This window comes from Marmota flaviventris, chromosome 7, assembly GCF_047511675.1.
Source record: "Marmota flaviventris isolate mMarFla1 chromosome 7, mMarFla1.hap1, whole genome shotgun sequence".
Taxonomy (NCBI): Eukaryota; Metazoa; Chordata; class Mammalia; order Rodentia; family Sciuridae; genus Marmota; species Marmota flaviventris.
In genome coordinates, this window is record NC_092504.1 from 34,096,316 (window position 1) to 34,113,782 (window position 17,467).

At 37.9% G+C, this 17,467-nt stretch overlaps 1 protein-coding gene across 3 annotated transcripts in view; it reads right to left on the reverse strand.

Annotated features, from left to right (window-relative positions):
* Atp8a1 (ATPase phospholipid transporting 8A1) overlaps positions 1–17,467 on the reverse strand; it is a 210,706-nt gene that overhangs the window by 155,288 nt on the left and 37,951 nt on the right. For 2 of the 3 annotated variants that reach the window (XM_071614255.1, XM_071614256.1), the window contains one exon: positions 6,823–6,863. In XM_071614255.1, the coding sequence (XP_071470356.1) occupies positions 6,823–6,863 (41 nt within the window). Of the gene's footprint in view, positions 1–650; positions 725–6,822; positions 6,864–17,467 lie in introns of all 3 variants that reach the window. The other variant, XM_027938452.2, reaches the window with a different exon arrangement.

Below are 17,467 nucleotides of genomic sequence, written 5' to 3' on the forward strand. Positions count from 1 at the left end.
AACATAAAACCATTTGAAAATCACATTCTTTGAAGGGTAACTGCCATATGTTCTGAATACTAATTTATGACTATCTTAAATACGAGTATAACAAAAATTGTCTAAACTCAGTAACAGAAAGAGTTTAAGAAAAAGAGCAAGTACTTAATCTTTGGTTGGAAGAGGATGGCATTTTGAAAGGTATGATGGCAAAAAAAGAAATCATTCATCCATTTTCTTGTGCCGTTTCACCATAAGGATCAAGAAACTTTGCAGAGATATATGAACACATCATAAAGGAATTTATGATGAACAAGGATCAAAAGATAAAATCAACAGAACCCAATCCATGGATTACATAAAATAAATGATCAGAAATTTAAAAGATTTGTGGTCCACACACATGAATCTGGACACATCCAGAGGAAGAGGAGACTCTCAATTATAATTTTAACTTTTGGATTATAATAATAATACCTGTTATTTATTTTATATGGCAAACATGAAAGAGCCCTTTAAGTCCAATCAAGTTTTTAAGTGCTTTAATTAAAAATCATTGGAGAGGTTTAAAATTCTTCGTTTATTCCTTATTTCCTTGGAGAAATCACAAGGTCAATGCAGGGTAGAGAAACCATCCTCTACACTGTTTGAGCATCAGTAGGTATCTCTACCTTGATGAGAGAAGTACAGTGTCAGCAGGTATATACTCTTTGCCTTTTATTATAACTATATCTCCAACATTTACCTGAAAGAAAACTGGGAATTGGTTAATTATCTGCATAGAAAGATAGTTACAAATACACAACCCATTGTATTTAAGCACAGAATACAGGAAAAAATGTCTAGAACCACTGGTCTTCACAAAAATGGCAAAAAACCGTCTAAGAGTGAGGCCAGAGATGGGAGAATCCTTTAAAAAATGAACACTGTATCTTTGCGCTTTTTTTCAGTTATAAATAACTTATCTTAATAAAGTCAATGGATCCATTTTACCTACTTAATTGACATCTCAATTTCTCATATTCTCTCTCTTTGACATAAAAGTAAAAGGGAGGAATTCAGCCACTAAAACTTTACCCTACTTAAGGAAATCTCCACTTGACTGGAAAAATGATCATATAGGTGATCATTATCTTTCACAATGACCTCTAGGAAACAAGTATTAGTTGCTATTCATAATTTAGAGAGGAAAAAAATGAATCTGAGATTCTAATATTTGCTCAGGATCAGTGAGTGGAAAAGCTAATGCACATGTGACTACCTGATTATTGGCAAAGCTTCATGTTTACACTAGTAAATTTACTGAAACTATCAATGTAATTCATGTTAAAAATAAACAGCCTAATCTCTTTATTTTCCAATGTGTTAACATTTTTTCCTGAGCATGGCATGATGAAAAATTAAAGATGACCTATGGCCAGGACTTGAAGTAATTTAAGCGTCAGGTCTGTTGTGCAGCTTCTGGCAAATAATATAACTTCAACTAAGTAACAATCTGGCTTAATTCAGTGGACCAAGTTATGCTGGTAGCCATTCCTATCAGATCACAAATGTAACTCTCTTAGTAGGTAAATGAGCCTAAAAATGTTTCTATGTTTAGTACAGGGAAGAAGAGTCTTTTTTTTTTTTGTTAAAGATGTTTTGTTATTCCCTCTCCCTACTTATCTTTGAATTCTAAAATGATAGTTTACTGGGGGAAAGGAGAGAATGGTGTCCTTAGTGGCAAACATAAGAAATTATTCCAGAGGGGACCCACTCTGTTCCTCTTCACATGCTGGAAAAAATAGGTTAGGGAAAGTTGTGTGTGTGTGTGTGGGGGGGGTGGGAACTTCTAATATGTAATATATGTATGCTGGTTACCCAAGTAGGGAAACTCTGGATGCCTTGACTCAAAAAGATTTGTTTTAGTTGAAATTTGGACTGCTGAAAAACTGCCAAGGACCTTGAAATTAAAACTCCCTACCTCAAAAAAGGAAAAAAAAAAAAAAACACAAAAAATTTAAAAAATTAAGTATCAATGTAAACTTTAAAAAAATGTGCCATGATAGTATTCTAATGGCATCCACTTACAGTAAGATAATAAAAATAAATTCTCTGTAGTCATGACATTTATAATGCTACCCAGGTTCCCATTTAATTGTTCTGCAATCACCTCCGATAGGTTAATGTTTCTTCTCCAATTAAACTATACGCTCCATAAAATCAGGACTTCATCCATCTATATCATTAGAATTGATCAGTTAGGCTTACAAAAACCCTCAACTGATTGCACTGCTTCTCAACGTCTTTATTCTTCATAAGACAAAAGGAGGCCTTGTGGTAATTAAACTGAATAATATATCAACACTTTATAGGGCACACTGTCATTACCCAGTGGCTTGGAAAACCAAGAACTACTAAATGCTAAAGCAGTTCTCACATTCCTTAAAGAACACAAGGAACTTACCTGCCTACATTTTAGATAAATTTCTCAAAGGTATCTAAGAATTTCTTATTCCTTTGGGCTCTGAGCTCCTAATGTGGCATTTTCCTTTTCAGCATAAAAGAAATGAAAAAAAGAAAAAGCCAGGATGGCAAAAATGCTTTGCCCACGTATTACAATGGGAGGGACATGACAAAACAGTTTCAGTCTCCCAAATACCAAAGTTAAGGTAATAGTTTGGGCTTTTGGCTCACTTTCTCAAGTCACTACCATGAGCAACTGTGATTGAGAATTATGAAAAAGGATGAGATTATCAAACTATAATTGAATAATTTAAAAAAATCAAACTTTGCCCAATTATAGGTTTTAGAATATTTATATTTTTATTAAGCATTATTTTGAGATAAGAGTCTTAATACAAAGAAAGACACATTTTGTGGTGGAAACTTCATGCATTACAGCAACTCTACAGAGCGACACGGCCCACCACGCCATACTTCCCCACGGAGTCAGAAGAATGTGTTTGTTTCAGGGTTATTCACCTAAATTCTCTATTTGAATGTATCTCGAAACCTGTGAACAGTCTCAGCTGCTTCTTGATGTGAAGAACTGGTCTTTGTGGAGAGGGTGGATGAAGCCACTGCTGACATTTTTAAGAGCAGAACTGCAGTTCTTTGTCTGGGCTCTGTCATTCAACACTTTCTTTTAAAACCAGGTACTTGAAACTTAACCTTCTGCAACAGGGAAAAGACTTCGGGGCAATAACTGGAGGGATGAACTATGAATGTTTGAGAGCTAAAGTCTGCCCATGACTATAAGTATGCTGTGCAAATTTTTAAGCCATCTGAGGAACATTAAAAAGCAACCACAGCAGCCACACATTTAGAATGACTGGGAAAGTACCCTGAAGTGAAGCCCAGCACTCAAAGGTTTCTCATATTACCCCGGCATGTGGACGACACTTTAAGTGTTGGTTTACTGATTTTGTTTTTAATTGCACAAAATATTATATACACTAAGAAAAAGTCTGGTGATCTGGCTAAGCCAAACATGTCACCTTGCTCTGTGCCTGCCCATGTGTTCAATATGCCATTTTTCACATGGCTGGTATCTCAGCACTCAGAGACCTGTTCTTTTCAACCATGATCATATTCTATGACACAGAAACTCTTACATATCTTGTTTTCTGCTATGAGCTGACTGCCTGGCACATATTATCAACTACCATTTATTGAACGAATATTAGAATTTTTTTCTATTGCTGCCACAATGTGTAAAATCACAATTTTTACTTGTCACAAAATACACTATGTAGAATGCCATAATTTATTTATGATACAACTACTTTAAGAAGTAGTTATTTTGTTTATAAATTATTTTAGTTATAAAATAAGAACTACTTTAGCAACACTGCATACATATCATGTATACAAAATTATGCTGCAATAAACATTTTTAGATATATAGATATTTTCTCCTACATTATAATTATTTTCTTGGGATAAATTCCCAGAATTTTTTTCTTATGTTTCTCAATATGAGTAGCCAAACTCCTAATCCACATAGTGTGTGAATGAAATATAAAATAAAACTTTTGAAATACAAGTGAACTTGTTTTTATTGAATATATAGCAGGCAAAGACATCAATGTTGTTTAAATTTGCAACTTTTATTAATAGGTTGATTATTATTCTGAGTCTGGCTGTTAATTATATATCCTCCTACATATTGCCCACTTTCATTTCCTATTTATATAACAAAGATCTTAATCTGCCATATTTGGTGCAAACATTTTATATACCCTGCTTATTTATTACTGGTAACTTCTGTTGTTAAGATTTATGTAATTAAATACCAAAGGTCTCAAGATACTATTCTTATATTTATTAATGTCTTTATTCTATTTGTATGTGATTCAAAAACAGCATTTTAGCATTTAACTATTTTATCCAATTGGAATTTCTTTTAGCAAAGGTAGTGACTTAGCTATAAACTAAATATTCAAGTATTATTACTTGAAACTGCTTCTCTGTGATTATTAACTAATCATTTTACCAATTATTTTGCTTTGTTTAACCTTTTTCAAAGATTAAACAGACTTTAATTCAGGCACTGCATTTTATTCTATATTATTCCTATTTATCCCTTGCTATTCTATATTTGAAACATATCTACTTTCTTTCAATAACTTTCTATCTTACTTACAGTCAATCTTAGCACATAGTTCTTCATTTTCCAAGCAATTCTTCTATTTTTCTCAACTGTTTATTTTTGGAAATCAGATAATTTAGTCAACCCATGAGGGAAAAAATGTAAATTTCCTGAGATTATAGTATATTAATAATTTGGAATAATGGATATTTTAATTTTTCAAAGAATATGACATCTTTGTACATATATGTGGATCTTTAATACCTTAAGGATAGATGATTTCTTTACAAAAGTCATACACATGTTTTAAAGTTTATCTGTGAGTATCCCACATGTCAGTGGGAAGAAGACCTTTTTTCCCCATATCACCAACACAAGAATACATTAATCTTGAATTTATGACCAAATCAATTTTCATGAGTTATAATTAATTATCTAATTCTAGTTATTAAATAACTTCAGCTCATTTTAGCCGGGTGGCTTTGGGTGACTTAGAATCTGATCCTCTCAACAAGTGATGCCCACATTAAGTGTGGCATTGATCTCTAAGATAACTGAAAAAACTACCTGATGGGTAGTTTTTTTACCCTGATGGGTAAACATGGGTAAACATGGCTGGTGATCTAGTATTTTTGTCTGTCAAAAATTAACAAAGTGGGCTGGGGCTGTAGCTCAGTGGTAGAGAGTGCCAATCTCGCATGTGTGAGGCACTGGGTTCTATCCTCAGCACCACATAAAAATAAGTAAATAAAGATATTGTGTCCACGTACAACTAAAAAAAATATTTTTAAAAAATTAACAAAGCATTACAATCATCCATGTAGAGTAACACATTCTTGAAAGATTGGCTGCCCACTAAGCAATTTTAAAGGCTAATTTTAGAGTGAAGTAGTAGATGGTTATCTCCTGGCTTTATCACTTTATTTACTCAGCAAGAAGTCTAGGTAAGAAGATAATAAACTGATAAGTTATTTTCTTAGGACGTGCATTTATATTAACTATACTGACAATGCCAGTAATGAAAATATAATACAATTCAAGTTATACTTAATTATATCCTGTCTTTTCTCCAAGATGTTTAAATCCACAAGTGCCATACAAGACCATTAAAGAAATTTACTTTGGAAGTGCTTTTAACACTTTTGGTTTTGTTTTGCTCTTCCTAAACAGAGACAATTAGGACAGAAATAATGAAAGCACAATCAAGGCATTATCCTCTTCGTTACTCTTATGTCAAAGACCAAAGAAGAGAGATGAGAATTTTCTACTATCCAGAAGAGGAGATGTCAGTCTCTTATTCTAGCAACTGACTTAAAAATCAATAAAAATGCAATGAAGCTTTTATTGAGGGGTGAATCTGTGCAGGGACACCAGGTAACCACAAAAACCACAAGGCAGGATTAAAAACAAGGATTTAAGTCAGCTGAGAAGAAAATGGAGTACAAATAAATTGATTGTGGGTAACACCTGTGTTGTCCTAGCAGGATACTGTCTCGCACCCCTCGTGTCCTCGCAATCCCAGGAAACAAAGTCCCCTTGGCAGACTGGCCTGGCCTCCAAAAAGTCATTTACCAAGTTACACAGGCTGTTCACCTGTGGGTGACTAGAGAGTAAATCTTTCAGAATTAAGGGAGAATTAATAATACTCGCTTACCTTTTGAAAATGAGGTCTGAAAACGAACAGCTGGATAACATTTGTTAAATTATGACTCAGTTCACTAACTGCTGTGCTAGAGGTTCTAAGAGCCAATTAACTTGTGAAGCCATGTAACTGATTTTGAGTTCACTGAACAACAATGCTTAGGCTTTACGACTTTTTTTTTTTTTTAAAGAAATTAGTTGTATTCGAATGTGATCACTCTCACTTTATGAATTTGAGGTAAAAAAATACAAATGTGAAATATCAGAACATTAACATTTATTTTACTTGGACAGTAGATGATTAAAGCAAAATTTACGAGACAAAACAGCTCATGGTTAAATAAAATCTATGAAAACAGCACTCAAAACATCTCAAAACATACTATGAGAGAAATAAAGAGTTTTAGATATTACTTTTTTAAAATAGTCATCTTTCTAGAATAGAGCAGAAATGCTAAATAGATGTGACTAACTGAAACTCCATATATATGGTCATAACATCAATTAATAAATAGCTTTGGTATCAGTGGAATTCTTGTCTTTTGCTTATATCATATACAAAAATTTCATCTACTAGATACACCTCTATGCATTTCTTCTCCTGGAACAAAATAAAAATCAATGCATACCTTTTCCCAGTGAACAATTTCCCAAGCACCATTTCTCAAAACTGGAAAGAGAAAAGGTGACATTTGTAAGAACATTTTTCACTACCTATGAAAAGGCTACTTATGATGAAACAGTCATTCAAATGAACAGCTTCAAATGAAATAGCTAGTAGCAATTTTACAGGTTTAAAAACTAATTAGGATAATAAGGATATGTAAAATTATGCAAAGAAACACAAACTTCTGATGTCAATTTCAGCTCGAACAATGACCTGTCATTAATGGAGGGCCATCTCGTGAGAGTCACAAAACCTTCCTTCAGCCCAAAGAGGAAGTTGAGCTGGGCTGAAGGAGAAAGCCAGAGAAAATGTGTGCAAAAGGGAGGGACATATTTCAGATGTTACAACAGCAGCAATGTTTTAAAAAAAAAGAGTCACAAGCAGGTAAGTAATAGATTTTTTGGGGGGGAGTGGGGCATGTACCAGGGACTGAACTCAGGGGCCCTCGACCAGCCCATTCACCACCATCTTAACTTCTAACTTAACTCACTAACTTCTACATAACTTCCAGATCTTGACTTGAACACCACTTTCTCAGGGGACCTTTTGTGGACACCAGTTGTTCGCCCTACCCCCAAATCTAAATGGGCCCCCGTGAACTTTGCCTTCTGAGCATTTACTCCAGGTTTTCTGTATATTTAGTGGAGAGAGGATTACTTAATGGCTGGTGGCTCCCCGACACTATACAGTTCACGACAACAGGGAGCTGCTCTGCTCTGCTCACACTCATTCCCAGTGCCACCACACAGCAACACAAAGGCGCTCAGTGAGAGCACTTGCTAGATGGAATGCTGGACTCACTAATATGCCTGTGTGTTTGAGACCATATGAAGCCAAGCCATGGAAACAGCAACATAGATTTACTAAGGATAAAACTCCTCTCCCCAGTAGATCTCATGTTAAAAATAACATGCAGATGGCTTTGGACACACAGCAGTAGAGGCAAACACTTTGGCAATTCCTAGAAGAGTTAATCACAAAGCTACCACAGGCCCAGAAATTCCACTCCTAAGCATGTACCTGAGAGGCTTGAAAACATGTTTCATATAAAATTGTACAGGGATGTTCTGTGCAGCAGTTCTCACAACAATAGCCTCAAAGTGGAAACAACCCAAATGTCCATCAACTGATTAACAGATAAGCAAATAGATCCATTCAGTGGAACCTTATTTAGCTAGAAAGAGGATGAAGTGCTGACAGCACAACCTGGATGAAGCCTGAAGACAGGCTGAGTGACAGAAGACAGACACGAAGGGCCACCCATTACATGATCTTACTGATATAAAACATCCAGACTAGACGAATCCATGGAGACAGAAGGCAGATTAGTGGTTGTCAGGGCCTCCAGGAAGGTGAGGCTAGAAACTGACTGGCTCTGTGTAGTGAAAATGTTCTGCAGTTAGGCAGTGGTGATGGGCACATAATCTTGTGAATGCACCAGAGGCCACTGAACTTCATGATTTAACATGGTGAACTTTATGGTTTGTGAGTTTTGACTGAATGAAAAAAAAATAGCTATAAAAAGATGCCGATGGACTATTTAAACATTTGTTTAAAATAGACTTCTCAGTTTTATAAGTTACTAAGATTTCCGTGCTGTGCAAGCAGTTGCACGTGGTTACGTAACCCATGAGGTACACGAACATGCTTGATGCCAGCTCAGGGCCACCCCTTCTAGCTCTGCCATCGAAACTCATCCTCTATGAAATGCTGCCACTTCACAGACGTTGGCTCGTTCACATCTAAAAATAGCCCTGGCCTACTCATTGGTTCCACTCAACAGGACAGAAGTGTCACAACAGGCTTCTCAGACCCAACAGACAGGGCTTATCAAGGAGTCTTCACTCTGCATGGTGGATGCCAGTGGCACTTTCACGGAAGACCACTGAATGTGGTTCTCCAAACCTGCTTCCCAACTCTGTCTTCTGAATCTGCTCTTTTCCTCTCAGCCTCTCACAGATCAGTTCTGTTAGAAAGTGGAGACTTTGTAACCTGTTTGCCTCCTTCCCACCTGACCTTTCTCAGATCTCTGCCTCCACCCAAACAGTACATTCCACCCTCCACACAAATGTTTCCATCAATCCATTATTGGAGAAACTAGAAAAAATTTAGCCTCCTGCAAAAATTTACATCTAAGAAACTTTTAAATGTATAATCAGTCTATGATGCTTTCTATCAAACTACAAAATCAACACGTGTCCAATAAGTATGACAGAGGGGCAGAAAGGAAAAGCTGACAGTCTCTCTTCATCTCATTGCCACGTTCTCAAGGTTAGGAGTGCTAATAGATGCACCATTCCCCAGATAATGGTGGACAGGCTTGCTTTTTTCCCTTTCATTTTTAAATTTTATTTCTCTGCAACTTGTTTTTTCCCCTTAACATATAATACTTTAAGGACAAACTAGAGAGACTTAACTCATTTTTTGACTTCACTCAATCATACTGCATTGTATAGATGTGTCAATGGCAATGGGTTGGAAAACTGAATGGACTCACAGGACTCCACAGAATGTATTCACAAAAGGCTCTCATGGAGGTAAAAAGATGTGTGTACAGAAGAAAAGTGGAAGTCCAGAAAAGTACTGGGGACCTAAGAAACTTCTAGGCACAGCCAACCAGAGTCCTTCTCATTCACCTAAGACTTAAATTTGGAACTTCCAGGACACGTACAAGAGATCTTAATTTCAGGGAAGCCTGAGCGAAAGTTTCCAGCAGGGTCTCTAGTCAACTAGTCAAGCCAAACTGTGTGACGGTTTAAGCCAGGTACACCATCAATCAATATACATCCTTAAACTAAGCAGAGAAGCTAGTCTTGGCTCTTCCAGGGGAGTTTCAAACCTTAAACAGCACATTATAAATCTCCAGCTAGTCTGTCTTATCCTTATTGTGGTCAAGGTTTAGCATGTGACTTCCAGGTACCCCAGAGATAATAGCTATATCATAGGTCATTCAACTATTCTCTTGATGAAATTCTGGTTTTCTCCTTTTTTCCTACCACCACAAAGAACACAGAAATATATTTACATGATTATATCTTATAGGAGTAAATCCTATGAGAAGCATTGCTGGCTCCAGAGTATTTTTGTTGATACTTTTATCTGATATAGACTACTTCTTTAGGAATCTACAGCAATTTCCCTCTCACCAGCAACATACCAAGTTTCACTGACTATAGAACCAGACATGTACAATCACTTGGATTTTGTCAATCTGATGAGTATTTGGTATTTACACTGGAGCCTTCAGTGGCTTGGATTAATGAAGGTGTACATTGTCTTTAGGTCCCTCCACTAAGACCTAAATAGAATCACCTTTTTTTAAAGTACTTGTTCTCTGGGTCTGTAGGACCTGTGTTGCTCAGAAGATTGTTATAAATGAAGAGGTGTTTCTAATCCACTGCCCTCTCCATCCCACACCATTAATTTTGTTCTTGAAATACAAAAACCAAACTCAGAAACCAAGAAAGGAAGTACGCAGCTTCTCCAGATGACCTTAGACCAATTTTAGGATACAGAGAGCAGTACAGGATTCCAGTGAAGTTAAAAATCAGCTCACAATATATAGTGTCTGCACAAGACTTAAACATTGGCCAAGGACACACATCAACGCCAGGATTCACTGTTATCTTTCTTTTGGAATTGGTTCCTAAACATCCAATTCTTAGAACAATGACAATAAACATCATCCTGTGTAATCTGCTGGCAACTGAAATAGCAACCTAGTTTATTTTTAACCAGTGACCTCCTGTGACCCAGTTCCAGCTAATGTCAAGGAAGCAGGGAACAATGCTGGGTCCTTTGCTGAGACTTGCTTTCTTGGGACAAAAGTTCATGGAGCTTCTACTCTGCTTCTGGAGGAAATGATGAAGGATGCTGGTGAAGGGGAACTGGAATGTGGGGGGACAGAATGGCCTGTCTAGGTGCTTTGGCAGCTCATGCTTTTAAATGCAAAAACTCCCCCACCTCTCCCCAGTTGCATCCAAACACACCTGCTCTAGTTTCCACACAGCCAAATTAGTCTGACAGAATGCCTGCGAGGGCTCAGACGTTCAACAAATACCTCAAAGAGAATCTGTTTTTACTTAGCAGAATACTAGTTGGCAGCTTTGTTGTAATGGGTTTCTTTTGTGAAGTGAAAACATTCTGTTAGAGTACCTTGGGCATTCTGTTAGAGTACCTCTCAATCAAAAGCCCTGGATGAAGTGGCCCTCTCAGTACTCAAGCCAACACTGCCAGGTGCAGGTGCTCATTTACATTCTCAGAGAGTGTCACAGCCCAAGTCCCTAGTCAAAATGGTCTGTCACTAGGGACATCACCCAAAGTGCAACAGGTCTTGGGCAACAGGTCACTTTTTAAGTGGGAAAGGAGAGGCAAGTTATTCAAAAGGATGCCCCAGAGAGCAGAAAAACTCCAAGAGGAATAGTATGCTCCTAGAGTCGGCATTTGAGAGGAATTTTACATCACAGGAGAGTACAGCTGAGACTACGGTTTTGATTTGAGCAAAGAAAGAAAACCGATATACCCATATAAACCATTCATTAAAGAGAATCTTACTTCCAAAGATAGTTTGAAGGTAAGAGCCTCACTGTGCCACAAATTGACATTGCACAAGACTGTCTTGTGTAAACTTGTGTATAAAGGTGAAATTAAATCACTAGGAGCTTGGCTGAATCATTATCATCTACTGACACAAAGAACAAAGGGGAATTTCCTGAATTCCTCTCTCTTGACTCTGTTGTTCATATTGGTATTAAATCAGTTGATATTCCTTTGAACTCATCTATAAAACTTTTACAAAGGCCCCAAAGTGCAGGCCCTCACCAGTACCACCAGCATCCGTGAACATTTCTTAAGAATGAAATTCTGGGGCCCCATTTGAGGCCTGAAGAAATTCTAGGGTGACTCCCAGGAATAGTCTATGTTTTAATGAACCCTCCTGGGCATTGTGAGGCACATTCAAGCTTAAGAACCAGTGACTCACAAGAAGAATACGGATGTATATATATATATATATGTAAGTCATCAATCATTCACTTTTCCCTTCACTTAACTGAAAAATATCTTGAAAGAAAAAGCTCCCCCACGGCCTCACTAATCAATCATTCAACAATTCCTTACAATGTGGGTTTAGTTTTCACAGCTCAACTCCTCTTCAGTTAAGAACTGGAGCTCTGGTTAAGAACAGTAATGCTCCGTCTTCTTCATGCTGATTTAGCAGGTGTACAGTGCTGCTGCTACCGATTTGGCAGCATCTGGTGCTGGGCAGGGCTCCCCCTCTGCCTCTCATTCCCCCACATACAGTCTCTGCATAGTTTCCTTTGTCTTCTTGTCATCACCACCCTCCAACTGAGGAGTCCAGTTAATCAACTCTCTAGCCAGTCTGCCTCCTAATCAATCCAAAATCAGTCTCTCTGCCCCCCACCAGCCCCACACAGCCAATCAGATTCTTCTTTCAAAAGTCCACTGGGAGCCTTTCCACACCCTTCATTTATTCCCTACATATTTCTCACCATGATTTTCAAAAGTCTTCTAAATATGACCCTAACTTGCCTCCACATCCCTGCCCCTGACACATATCTATGTTTTTTTTTTTTTTATCAAAATGCACCATTTGTGCTTCTCTGACTACGCTCATTCTTCCCACTTCCACTGTAGTCCCTCCTCCTGGGTCACTCATGCTCTCTGTGTACTGGAATTCTACCCGTCCTTCATGAACCTCTCAAATGATACTTCTGAATCCCACCTCTCTCATTTGGTCCTTATTACTTCTTCTGCCTTGTATATCAGACCTCACCTTATCTTCCCTCCCATAATTCTAATTTCCTGTAGGTCAACAACGAAGCCTTGCTCCCCTCTGCATTTTCTGCAGAGTCTTACACAAGGAAAATGTTCAATAAAGACGAACTGAAGTGAAATAACAAATGTTCTACCTTGGACTCACACCTGTTTTTTTCCCCAGGAAATCTGGACATGCAATTTATTTGGGCTTGGCAAAAACACATGGGAGGAAAGTACCCATGAAGGTGGAATGACTTGTTTAAATTAAAAAACAGAAGACAAAGTGAGTGAGATATGTACATGCAGGAAAAGAAGCTAAGAGCAGGGTCAAAAGCCAACCCCGAATCCAGTCTCTCTCTCTTGAACTATGTTCCCAAATTTCCCCAGTGGATTTTACTCCTGTGTGCAACTTTTGTTTTTAGGACAAATGAAACACAAGCTGGGGCTATATTTCTCCACAAATACATACTTCCTCCCTACCCACAGCTTCCACAGCTATTGTTGAAAATATCTAACCAGTTCAATTTATATAATCCTGACATATTCGTGATATTTGAAAATATTAATAGTATTTTAGATGTTTGAAATTATTTAGGCTATATGTTTGATTTTTAACCCTGAACATCATGGAAATTATAACTGCTAAGAAGTATTCATGGGTAAGTTGATACACATGCAGCAGAGCACCTGTTCAGGCCCATTGGATGGTTCTCATGTGTGTGGGGGGGGGACCTCCAGGGAGAAAAACACCAGCACTCTGTTTCATTAGGTCACGAAAGTGGTGCCATGTTAATTCCTTAGCATGACATACCCTTTTGTACAGCACAGAAATTGACCTAAGCTAGACAGATTCTGCCCTGCTTTAGGCCTAATACCCTAAAACACATGCAATTCACATCACCTCAATGCTTTTTCCATAAAAAAAGGGAACTGGATTCTAGGGTTTCCAGTGGGAGATAAGCAACCAGGTTTCCTTCAGGTAAGTAGCCTTGTTAGTAGCTGTCAGCCATCTCCAATTCTACCCCAGGCAAGCTCTGGGGAGGAACTCAGGGTGAGAGGACAAGACTGGTTATTTTAAGCTATGTGCCTCATTTAAAAGAATTTCATATTGACCTTTCTAAAAAATATATATTAAATAATGGAACAAAATTTCGTTATTAAGACTTATTCTAGTATATTGCCTACTATCATAATAAAACAATGTATTAATCTAATCATAGTAATGGTACACCTCCTTTTAAAAAATACTTTTTAGTTATACATGGCAGTAGAGTGCTTTTTGACATATTATACATACATGGAGTATGAATTATTCTAATTAGGATCCCATTCTTGTGGCTGTACATGATGTGGAGTTGTTTCCCTGGTCCCCTCCTTCAACTACAGCATCAAACCAGGTAATGAACGGGCTGCTGTATCTCCCACTCCTTCCCACATGCAGAATGTACACACAGCAACTTCTGGGAGTACATCCGCACATGGGATTTTTAAAAGTACATCTATTCATTAAATTTCCCCCAAATACCCTAGTCTACAAATGAGCTCCATTCTTTCCTAAGCCTCTATGTTATGATTTTAGGAGAAACTATCATTTTACTTCAAATATTAGCATTCTAGTCCTCACAGCATTTCATAGAACAATGAGAGCATAGTTACACAATTTAAAAAAGAGAACTAGTTCAACCACCACTGCAATAAATTCATTTGGGGTCTGGCTTCAATTTACATATTGTAATAACAATTATAAACTTATAATTTACAAATGTCTACAGAGATAAACTGGGCAAAACAACCCAATTTAGGGTAAACAGCAAGAGACTGGCTCCTGTGCGTGTAGATACATGGAAGACAGTATGTCAGAAGCTGAGTTCAGATCCTAAGGGAGGAAATCAGAGAAAATGAAGGTAAGCCTAAATGCAAGGAAAACCAGGCACTCTGGATATTTCAGAGCTCCTGGGCTCTGTGATATGGAAATGATGAGTGGACACAGCACTGTATTCACAGGGGGGCAAAGCAAGCACGAATGGTGATGTGATGACTTTGACAGAGAAGGCAAAGAAGCAACAAGAACTTCTGCCATATTAGTATTTATCAGTGCCTGTGAAACAGTCTGGGACACAGTGTTATGAAGATGCTGCTTTTCATCCTGTTCCCAGCCCAGATGATTAGTTTTCAAGAAGGCTCCTTACATTTCTAGTTTATGTTCTTCCTTTGTTGTCCACATTTAAATATCTCTCTGGACACCTGTTTATCCGCTCTATACATACAGAGCACCTGCTAAGAAAGTACCCTAAGCTGGGAGGTACTGGAAACACAAAGGTGAGTAAGAGGCTGGCCCTGTACTCTGTGGTGTTCCTGTCTAGACTGCACAAACCATAACACAACAAAACAACAACAACAATAAAACACCAGGAGCCAAGAGAAGCAGTCACAATTTTTTGGTAAGAGTGGACCACAAAACTCAAGGCTCACTCACATCCTTGGACTTCTGAGCATCAGTCCATACTCTGCCTTCCCTTGGCAACAAGGTTCCTGGACAGCAATATGCAATTTTACATTTGCCTGGTCACTGAACCATCTGCTTAACCAGCTTCCATATCTCCACGGCAAGAAGTGTTTTCCTTCAAAACAGGTATTGAGGATAAGGTCAATTGTGAAGCCTATTTGTTAAGTTCTGAGTTAGGTTCAAACTCTGTTATTTAATTGGTAAAAATGAGGTGTTAGACAGGAACCAGTCTGCACTTAAGTGGTTGAAAATGTTGAAAATACAAACTGATATTTTTGAAGGCTCTAGGGAATGACAGAAGGAAAAAAAATACGCTTTAGGGCCTCAGTGAAAAATAAGGGGAGAAAGTACTCATCTCTGTATTCAAAAACTCTGAAGGGTTCATATTTGAATCTGAGGGAAAGATGTCCTCTTACATATTATGTGGTCTTGGTAAACATTTATAAAATGAAAATTTAAGTTTAATATTTAAATCTCTGTCAAAAATTAATTACCTGTCATGAATATCCTTCTTCCTACTCCTACACATCCACTAGTGCCTCAATTCAGGAAAGTAAATTGAATTTCGTTCTGGTCTAATGATAACAGATGGCTTCAGTATTCAGCAATTTGAGTTATCTGACAGAAAACAGTACCCTATTCAAACATTTTGTTACCTATCAACTGCCAAGCAAGAAAACCACCAATTCTGAAACTAGGCGGAGAGAGAGAAGAGAGAAGAGAGAGGAGGGGGAGGGGAGCAGGAAGGGAAGAGGAGGAGGGAGGGGAGGGGAGGGGAGGGATAAAGAGAAGAAAAGGAAATAAAACCAAAGAGGCCAATCCCTTGGAAAATAACTTCAAGAATCAACCTAAAAGCCATAATTTCTTGGGTATGGGATTTCCTAGTATTGTGCTGACTAAAATGGTTTTTATACCTGAGTCTTAATATTTTATTTTTGAAATGGTTTTATACACACTTAAAATCCTTCCCTCTTACCTGCCTATTCTTCATTTCAGCCACAGAACTAATCCTATTAATCCATGAAGGGGATTGATGAACCAACAATGATAACCAAGAAATAGAATGTTTTCTCTGAAGGGAGCAGCAATACAAGCTGTGGTCACCTAAAATCACCATAGCTACAACCACTGTTCTTCCACTGTACCACAGGGGCTTCTTGGGCCACTACCTGAAAACAAACAACTGCCGGTCACTGAAGAGAAGAGTCTCTGTTACAGAACACACGATGGAGTAGAAAATATTTACATAGGTCTGTTTCAAAACCTGTACTGAGTATTCTGAGCATCAGGGCAAGAAATGCAAAAACTTCACATTGCCAAAAATACCAATACTTGAAACATCTGAATTTTTCCCCCTTCAACTGCTATAATTGTCCCTTCACACCTAAACTCCTGGAATAGCTTGGTCTCCAGGCTTCTAATAAACTGTGTTATGATTTGGATATGAGGGGTTTCCCGAAAAGCTCAGGTGTTAGATGATGCAGGAATGTTGAGAGGTAAAATGATTAGGTTATGAGAGATGTAACGTCATTTTCCGGATTAATAATATGAATGGATTACTGGGTGGCAACTTTAGGTAAGTGGGATGTGGCTGAAGAAAGTAGGTCACTGGGGATGCTCTCCAGGATTACATTTTGTCCTAGTTCCTCCCTACCCTCCTGCTTCCTGATTGCCATATGCTGAGCAGCTTTTCCCCGCCATGGCCTCTGTCATGATGTTCTGCCCCACCTTAATTCCACAGCAATGGGACTGAATTGGCTGTACGTGGGCTGAACCGCTGAAACTGAGCCCCAAATAAATTTTTCCTCCTTTATGTTGTTCTTTCACATATTTTGATCGTAGCAATGCAAAGTTGACTGACACGGTCCCCTACTCTGATTCCTTCAGCTCTCCATCCTGAAACCTATCTGTCTATTCCCTTTTGATTCATAAACCTTCAATAGCTACTTAGTATATATATATAAAAAGTCAGAATCTCCTTGGCTTGGCACTCAAGATCTCATAAAGTTTGGCCCCAGCCTACCTTTATAAATCATGTGTTTGTTCTGTCTGATATAAATCTCCTTTCCACACATGACACTCTGACAGTTCAAGAAAGCAATCCAACAGCCTTCTTTCTATTCAGGACAACTTTACCTCCCCTTTCCTACTCAACCTAGGTGCAAAACTTCCCTACGTCTCTCTGCTCATCTACAATCCCCTCCAAATTCAAGATCTAGCTGAAGAAGCTCTACATTTTTTTTCTCCTTTTGAATTTCTATAGCATTGGACATGGAAAACATCATTTGCCACAAAGATGTAGTAAGGCAATGAGACCATGCAT